The sequence below is a fragment of the Nicotiana sylvestris genome, chromosome 5 (genome assembly GCF_000393655.2).
Source record: "Nicotiana sylvestris chromosome 5, ASM39365v2, whole genome shotgun sequence".
In the NCBI taxonomy this organism is placed as follows: Eukaryota; Viridiplantae; Streptophyta; class Magnoliopsida; order Solanales; family Solanaceae; genus Nicotiana; species Nicotiana sylvestris.
In genome coordinates, this window is record NC_091061.1 from 78,879,395 (window position 1) to 78,888,815 (window position 9,421).

General features: G+C 35.0%; 1 protein-coding gene across 2 annotated transcripts; it reads left to right on the plus strand.

The window, feature by feature from the left end:
* Positions 1 to 1,650: 1,650 nt before the first annotated feature.
* Positions 1,651 to 8,797, plus strand: LOC104248872 (uncharacterized). 2 transcript variants are annotated; one of them, XM_070174488.1, is made up of 4 exons: positions 1,651 to 2,710; positions 5,342 to 5,504; positions 7,532 to 8,077; positions 8,502 to 8,797. In XM_070174488.1, the coding sequence occupies exons 2-4, from the start codon at positions 5,490 to 5,492 to the stop codon at positions 8,601 to 8,603; spliced, it is 663 nt and encodes a 220-aa protein (XP_070030589.1). In that variant the 5' UTR covers positions 1,651 to 2,710; positions 5,342 to 5,489; the 3' UTR covers positions 8,604 to 8,797. The 2 variants fall into 2 exon arrangements, with proteins under 2 accessions (XP_070030589.1, XP_009803528.1); XM_009805226.2 differs by lacking the exon at positions 5,342 to 5,504 and having other exon boundaries at positions 1,652 to 2,710.
* The last annotated feature ends 624 nt before the right edge of the window (positions 8,798 to 9,421 follow it).

Sequence of the window (9,421 nt, forward strand, 5' to 3'; positions counted from 1 at the left end):
GTACATCTGCTCGTGTCGGACTATGATCGTTCAGTTATCTTTCTGGAGGCTTCAAGTTATACTTGCTCGACGTCTGCAGGCCTCGGAGTCACCTTCAGTCATTACTCTAACTACTGTTTATTTTCTACTCAGACAGTGTTGTATTAGAGATTTCTAGATTATTTTTATTGAGCTTATGACTCAGTTCCACCGGTTTTGGGATCTTATTACTGATGTTTCCGATTTGGAGTTATTACAAGCTTTACCGGTTTATTTTATTATCTTAGATCATTTTTTCTGTTAAGTTATTCATGAATATTAGGCTTACCTAGTCTTACAAATTAGGTGCTATTATGACTATTTTAGGAGGGATTTTGGGATCGTGGCAGTGAGGTAGGTGTCACCCTTACAAGAGAACGTGCGTTCACCAGGTATTTTTTATGGCATTTCAAACATTTAAAGAGTTTTAACTTCATTTAATGAGAATATTGTTTTATTTAAATTCTTTCTCAAATTTTCTAACGTATCGTTACAAGGGTCATGTGAATACTTTCTGTTCATTAAGAAGTCTTAGATTAGGTAGAAGATGTGGCAAGACATAGTCGACTTTTAACAAATATTTAGCGGACATGGTATCCATTTGAAAAAATTATTAATGATTACTTGATGTGCACATGGATGTAGGAACCTTTAATTTTGTACTACGTAAGTTATTTTCCTAATTAAAATTTTGAACGTACGTATTATTGGAAACACTCTTTTTTACCTTCATAAAATTGGGATAAAAGTCCGCGAATATATAATTTTTTTCAGACCTCACTTGTAAATTTATATTGAATTTGTTGTTCTTATAAATTTGGGTGAAATTTTGTTTGTTCGGGTTCCATCACATTTTGAATATGGCTCTTAATTAAGAATTGTTGTTTATTGTATGTACTGTCTGGGCGTGAATCTAAAGTAGATACAAAATTAATATTTTAATATTTTGGGATATTCTTAGTGCGGTGGTGCGGTATAAATGCTTCCCTTTTTAAAGGGCGACAGCATTTTAGGACTAATCAAGATAGAAAACAAGACATTAAAGTGGAAGATAGGGCCACAAGTTAAATATGAAAAGTTGTTAAGGTGGGAGGAAGTAACTTTGGCATTAAACGAGGAGCTTTTGAAGATTGATTAAAAAAATAGGGGGAGCTCTTTAAGAAAACAAGTAGTGTTTCCGTTTTAGTTTAGAGTGAATCTAAACTGATTAATTTTCAATTTGAATGTGGACATAAAATTTTAATTTTTTGAAAATAAAATTTACATATGTAAAAATTATATAAAAGTATTAGAAATTACAATAAATAAATTAAAATATTTAAAAGGTGCTTACAAAAAATATAATCAAATAATTTTATTAAATTTTTAAAATAATAATAGATTTACGAAAGTAATATATTTTGAAGAAAATTAAGAAACTAAAAAAGTAGGCACTAGTCCTTTACTTTTGTATGTTGTAAACTCAGGGTTGCCACGTAGCATATTTCAGGTGCGTGGGGTTACGTGAATGGGAATTTCTTACAATTGTACTGCTAGTGAGTCTCACGTGATCGTTGGCCACGGCTGGGCACCTGCTTATTCGGTACGTGGCAATTTGCGACCGATGACCTTCTTCACCCACATTTTCTTCATCCTAAATTCCTAAGCATAAGACACGGCAACTTTGACAAAATACTCACAATTTAGGCGCATTCATTCTTTGTTTACCCACTCCTCCAACTGAAGTTAAACCCACGTTTTGGGTTTTGCAGATTCAATACTCATCTTTACGAAAGCTGGTTTTATCACGCATTTGTTGGGTCCGAAAAGCTCGGGCTTCTTCGATATGTTTCAGACCAGAGGACAATCGGGTCACGACCTGCCTCTGCCGTTCCGGGTTATCTTCCCAAAGGATAAGAACTGTGATCGCTTTACGGCGTTGATAAAGGTTTTTTCCTTTTTTCTTTTCCTGGCTTCCATATCCTTGGTTCTCTACTCGGCGTTTGTTAGACAAGACTTGTGGTTTCGGTGCCCCGAATGCCCTGACTCGAGTATCAGCTTTAAACCGGTCTGCGACCCCCATCAGTATAATTCCACAGCCGCCGATGATTCTCTCTCGCCCACCAACATTTCGCATATCGTCTTCGGCATAGCTGGGTCAACCCAGACGTGGAAGAACCGGAAACACTATTCGGAGCTCTGGTGGAAACCCACAGTCACACGCGGGTTCGTTTGGCTGGACGAAGAGCCCGACCTGAATTCAACTTGGCCCGGTACTTCGCCTCCTTATCGAATTTCCTCCGACTGGAAGAAATTCAAGTTCACGAACTCGCAGTCAGCAGTCCGAATCTCCCGGGTGATTGTGGATTCATTCCGGGTCGGGTTACCAAATGCGAGGTGGTTCGTGATGGGAGATGACGATACCGTCTTCTTTACTGAAAACTTAGTCACAGTGTTAGCGAAGTACAATCACCGGGAGATGTACTACATCGGGGGAAACTCGGAGAGCGTGGAGCAGAATGTGATGCACTCCTACGACATGGCGTTTGGCGGCGGCGGGTTTGCCATTAGCTACCCGCTGGCGGCGGAGCTGGTGAGAATAATGGACGGGTGCCTCAACCGGTATTTCAACTTCTACGGGTCGGATCAGCGGGTGTGGGCCTGTGTGGGTGAGGTCGGTGTCACCCTTACAAGAGAAGGGGGTTTCCACCAGGTATTTTTTATGGCATTTCAAACAATTTAAAGAGTTTTAACTTCATTTAATTAGAATATTGTTTTATTTAAATTTTTTCTCAAATTTTCTAATGTATCGTTACAAGGGTAAGAGGAATACTTTCTGTTCATTAAGAAGTCTTAGATTAATTAGATGGAAGATGTAGCAAGACATAACCGACTTTTTACAAATATTTCGCGGACATGGTATCCATTTGAAAAACAATTATTGATGACGTGATGAGCACATCTATATATATATATATATATATATATAACATTTTGAATTGATTACTACAGAAGTTATTTTCCTAATTTAAATTTGAATGTACTGCGAAAATAATTTTTCTACCTAAGATAGGGATAAGAGTTGGAACGCACTATCCTATCCAGACTTTATTTGCGGTTGTAAATTTGAGTTTACTCTTATTTGTTCGGATTCCATCACATTTGACTTGAACATATTTGTTAATTAAGAATTGTTGTGTTATTGTACTGTCTGGACGTGAATCTCAAATAGGTACAAAATTAATATTTTAACATATTTGGATATTCTTAAGTAAAAGTAATTCTTTCATATTTCGTTACTAATGATTAACGAAATAATAAGTAGTAGTGCGGTAGAAATGCTTACCTTTTTAAAGGGCGACATCATTTTAGGATTAATCAAGACAGTAAACAAGACATAATGTGGAAGGTAAGGGCCAGAAATTAAATTTGAAAAGTTGTTAAGATTGGAGGAAGTAACTTTGGCATTAAACGAGGAGCTTTTGAAGAATGATTAAGAAAATAGAGGGAGCTCTTTAAGAGAAAGAAGTTGTCCCTCCTTTCAGTTTATGTGGTTCAAACTGATTAATTTTCTTTGGTCATAAGTTTTTTTAATTTTTTAAAAATAAAATTTATGTATTTAAAAGTTATATAAAAAGTACTATTATAATAAATAAATTAAAATATTTAAAAGATATCTATAAAAAAAATATAAGCAAAAGAAAATTGTGTTTAATTTTTCAAATTATAATAAGTTCACATAGTACAACAAAAAGTACTCCATCTATTTCAATTTATGTGAACTTGTTTGATTGGATATGAAGTTTAAGAAAAAATGAAGAATTTTGGAATTTGTGGTCCTAAACAAGTTAAAAAGGGGCTCATAGTATTTGTGTGGTTATAAAAGCTTCTCGTTAAGGGTAGAATTGTAAGTTTAAGTTAAATTACTTTTAAATTTAAAAAGAAATCATTCTTTTTTAAACGGACCAAAAAGAAATAGGTTCACCTAAACTGAAGTGGAGTAAGTAAAATATTTTGAGCTGCTTTTGAAACTTGCATTTAATTTGAGGAGGAATCTGGGGGATGAAAAGAAAATTAAGAAACTAGTCCTTGTACTTTTGTATGTTGTAAACTCAGAGATCGACACGTAGCAAATTTCATGTGCGTGGGGTTACGTGAATGGAATTTTTCACAATTGCCCTTTTGGGCTTTTGGACTGCTGGTGAGTCTCACATGATCGTTGGCCACTGCTGGGCACCTGCTTATTTGGTACGTGGCATTTGCGACTGATGACCTCTTTCACCCACATTTTCTTCATCCTTAAGCATAAGAAACGCAGCCTTGAAATCATTCTTTGTTACCTCCCTTAATTTTTTGGCTAAGACAAAATTCTCACAAATCTGTTTCTCATGAATATTCAAAAGAATTCCTCATTTTATGGTTCTTTAATAAGCAAGCTCGTCAGGGGCGGTTCAAGTATATGCGGGGCCTAAAGTCAAATTTTAATACATGCGGGGCCTAAAGTCAAATTTTAATACTGAGACCTAAATTTTTCTAAAAAAGTTATGAGATACAATGTTTTATTTGAAGTTTATTCTCTTAGTTTTTTTGAGATACAAATGTTATTAAATTCTTCTAGTTTTTTTGAGATAGAAAGTTGTTAATAATTTTTTTATAATTAATTTTTTCTGATAATTCCTTTTCAATTGATAATATAGCCAACTCATTTAATCTTTTTTGAGATATTATTGATCTTAGATAAAAATTTATAGAGCAATAGAAATATAGAATTCTTAGAAGCTTAAATGTATTATTGAACACAAAGAGAAAGACCGGAAATACGTAGGAATTTCTGAAATATGAAAAGACTGGAGAAAAGAAAGATTGACTTGGACAAATTAAGAAAGAACGAGTAAAATTTGTGCACATTATCTAATGAAGGAGTAAGAAGTGAAAAATTAAAACATTGGAAAAACTATTCATTTTAAGCAAGTCAAATTATTACTTTATTTATATATCTGAAGAGCTTTCTTTTCTTTTATATTAAAAATACTAAATGCTATTTTTGAAATACATATAAACTTATTATTTTTAAAAAATGGAGCCCCCAATTTGGGTGTATAAGGCACAAGCATTACTACTCATGGCAGTAGAGCCGGCCTTGAAGCTCGTCTTGTTATCAATATGTTTTAAAAAAATTATATTTCAGTGTCTGAATTTTCATTTCAAATTATCTTTCTTGATAAATATATGTTCCATCTACTAATGTAAAATCATTAGGTTTTGGATTAGTTGTTATTTATTCATCCTTGAAGACACTTAAATTTCATTGATTAATTAATATATTAATTATATGGTATAACAGTTTTACTAAACACCCCTAAGTAGGAAGAGAAGTGAATGACCGACAAGCTTGCTGATAAAAGAATGGACTACTTTGAAGAGGCCTCTCAGTGTGGGTGGACAGAAGAATAAAGAATCAGATTTTTGAGCTAGCGTCGTGTTCCTTGAACATGATTTTGTCCCCTGTACGTACCTTTATTTGTCCCAAGATTTACATATCTTTTTTTTTTGTTACTTGGCCTTGACTTAGTCCCGAAGTTGTGATAAAATGAGTGACACGTCTTCTTTGGCTTTTCTCGCTTGTCCCTTTTCCGAGTTTGTTGATTTTAAGACAGACATGACTTTCGCCACTTCATGTGGCTGATGGAAGCTCTTCCGTCTCATCGTTGCTCGATTCGTGGAGTGCGAAACCTTTGGGGTCTTCATTGAAAACAGTACAAGAGGCATGGAATAAAACAGAGTTGGGTAGTTGGGCAATCCTGACCTCTGATTTATCAAGGTTACCGTGTTACAACATTAAGAACAACATTCTTGTGCACCAAACAATGGACTCATGAACAGAGGCGGAGCCAGAATTTCAAGCTTATGGGTTCGAGATCCTAATCGTTTTAAGTTATTGGGTTCTAAATTAATAATTCATACATATTCAATAGATTTTCTAAAACAAATACATAATTCAAACCAAAGCTACTGGGTTAGGCCGAACCCGTTCTCCGCACTCTAGCTCCGCCCCTGCTCATGAACAGTGTGAGCATGTAAACGCAAATTCATGAAATTTTTTATTTTGCGCCTCACATAATTGATGCTAGTTGTGTGAGGTTCTTTTTTTGTCTCACGCATTTGTGGTCCCAGAATTTTGTGGACCCAAATATGTAAGATATGGGTCCACAAATGTGTGAGATAAAAAGATGTCTCACACAACTAGCCTAAGTAGTGTGAGGCACAAAATAAAATTACTCCAAATTCATCAGGATGTTACTGCATCACTATGTCCTTTTCCCTGCTTCAAGTAGACAGTATGGGGTGCAGGCGGATGTAGTCTTTGTGCAATAGTCCCAAACTCATATATATATATATATATATATATATATATATATATATATATATATATTGTTATTTTAAGACACACCTAGACATAAGGGTTGGAGTGAATTATGTCGTACCCGATTTTCACTTGTCAAAAAACCTAATTTTTTTCTTAATTATTCTGACACAAAATTAAAGTGGAGTGTGGAATTTAAAGAACACAAGCTATTTTACGTGGAAAATCTCTTGCTCAAGGTAGTAAAAATCACGACCTACTCTACTAGGATTTGCTTCAAGACTTCACTAATCTTTAAAGAGAAGTTTTTAGGTTACAACTTAATAAACAAGGGGACTAACTCTAGTGCCTTAACCCATACAATCAACCCAATTGTGGCTATCGCTTTCAAGACTATAAACTTTAGTCTAGGTGGCTAAATAAACTCTTCAGATTTGATAACTTAACAATACACTTCTCAAAGGCAAAATATGTTACAATTAAAGAATAATTGACTCAACCTAAACACCTAAGAACTTCAACAACTTCATCTTTTGGAAAGGGTTCTTTAGTTAAGCAACTTGAACCTTGAAAGCACCTAACGATTGCTATTTTCCAGGAGTAATCTTGATGTTTGTGCTAAATAACAGTAGTATGCAATAGAATCAATAGAAATGAATACTTTATATATGAGTGAGGTTGGCCGAATTCTTTTTCAATTTTAGCTTCAAGACCTAAAATAATTCCGTTAACTCTTAAGGAAAAAAAAAATCCTAAAGTGATTCTATTTCTTTCCTTTAAACACTCTTTCACATAGTTTTCCTTTCCGTGCAAATATTTCCATAATTAATGATTCGTTGTTGACCACGAATTCTATTTCTTCCTTTGAAACAAAATCAACTGAATTATGTACTTGAGGTATTTGATTGATCGATTTTTATAGATCCTATTTGGAACTCATTACCATTCGGTCTTATTCATTCCGATTTAAGGAGTATCTGCATGTTGCTACACTTTGTGACAACAACTTCACAGACCTTATTATGTTATTTGGCTTATATGATTTCAGTAGGATCTGTTAAGCTCGTAAATATTAGTAGGAGCACACCTGCAAATTGTTTTTCGAGCTTCTCATATCTGCCGATGCAATATCAAGGAAAGCTAATTGTTTTCTCTGTGACGGTTTGACAGATTGATATTAGAGATGATCCTTTTGGTCTATTGGCAGCTCATCCAATGGCACCACTTGTATCTCTCCACCACCTGGAATATGTACAGCCATTGTTTCCTAATCAGAGCCAGATAGAGTCTTTAAGAATGTTAACCACCGCATACGAGGTTGATCCTGCCCGAACAATGCAGCAGTCTTTCTGTTATTACCGGAGGTCTAAATGGTCCATATCTGTTTCCTGGGCATATGCAGTGCAGATATACCCCTGGCTGTTGTCTGCCAAGGATTTGGAAACACCATTGCAGACATTCCGAACTTGGCGGAGTTGGAGCAGTGGACCTTTTACGTTCAATACCAGGCCTATGAGTTCTGAACCTTGTGAACGGCCAGTAATATTTTATTTACACTCAATTAAAGAGGATGAAAAGGGAAAGATGGTAACTATTTACAAGAAGTCTCCAATAAAACAGGAAAAAAAGTGTAATCTGGCAAACTACGCACGTGCATTCGCCATTGAGAAGATTGTAGTTTCATCACTGAAAATGGATCCTGAGAAGTGGAAAAAGGTTTTTGCCCTTCTCTCTCTCTCCCTCAAATTTTTTATTTCACGTTGGCATGATCTCCGTCCTTAACAAGTCCAAAATTGATCTTTTCGTTTAGACGGATTGTGCTAATGCCATTGTCGGAGTATTTTTCAGAGAAATTTCATGTGCTTATTACAGTATTCTGGAACTGGATTACCTAGTGCCTGTGAAGCATTTACTCCTGTTTAACTTAAGTAAACTGAACTTGATAATAGTCACCTCGTTGTAAAACATAAATTAGCAGTTGGCACCATAGTCTGAGCTTTCATTCTTTAAAGAATGGTGAGTTCCTATGAGGATCAAGTATGTCTAAAAGGGTTTTCACTGCGTCTGGAATGGGAAAAGAGTATCTTTATGGCTCATTAATTTCTTGATAGTATGCTGATGTGATCATAATTTTATGCAGGTACCTCGAAGACAATGCTGTGAGGCGAGTAAAGGTTTTTGGAGTAACACAATGACGATAAAAATAAGAAACTGTAAGCACCGAGAGACTATAACTACTTGAGATTAGTACCTCAGTGTTCTAGCCTGTGTATATTGTAGCTTTAGGATGATACTTTGAGAACAAATTGAGAATCAGGTAGTAATTCTTTTGTCAGTATATTTTAGTATACTGTGAGTTGTGATTTGAATATGTATCTGCTTGTTAAGAAATTAAATATATGCTCCAAAAGTGTAAGGTAGTGTATATCTTTTTAATGTTTCTGTTGAATATTGCGACAAAACTTTAGTCAGCATCAATGTCTTCGATCCAACCCCCATTATTCCCGTAAATCCCTCCTCCTAAAAAGAAAGGAAGAAAGAAAATATATGAAGAAAGCACTTAATCCGTATTCATAAAAGGCAAATATTCCCTCTCTCTCCTCCTCTCTTTGCTGATATCGCTAACCAAGGGGATCTATATAGAAGCTGATTGCAGAGAAGGATCCGTCCGCCATGCATAGGGGTGTTACAGGGGTGTTCATGTTTCAGTTTTGGGTTGCTTTTCCTCGAGAGAAATCAAACCAATTAGGTCGATTTTTCAAATATTAGAACCAAATCAAACTAATTAACTCAGTTTTTTATAGGTCCGGCTTTTGTAGGTTTTTCCGTTATTTCGGTTTTTTTTGTCTGGTTTTTTCCCTTAAACATGAGACTCTTGCCAAGCACATAATCCGCCAACTATCTTCCAACACAACACTATCAAATCAATTATTCTTTAAGAATATAAACTAATATCAAGATATATATTAATAATTACAAGAACTTGGCTTGTAATTACGGACTTAAATTGATAGCTATGTGAAAACCACAAGAATATTTGTAACTACAAGAATCTTGAAG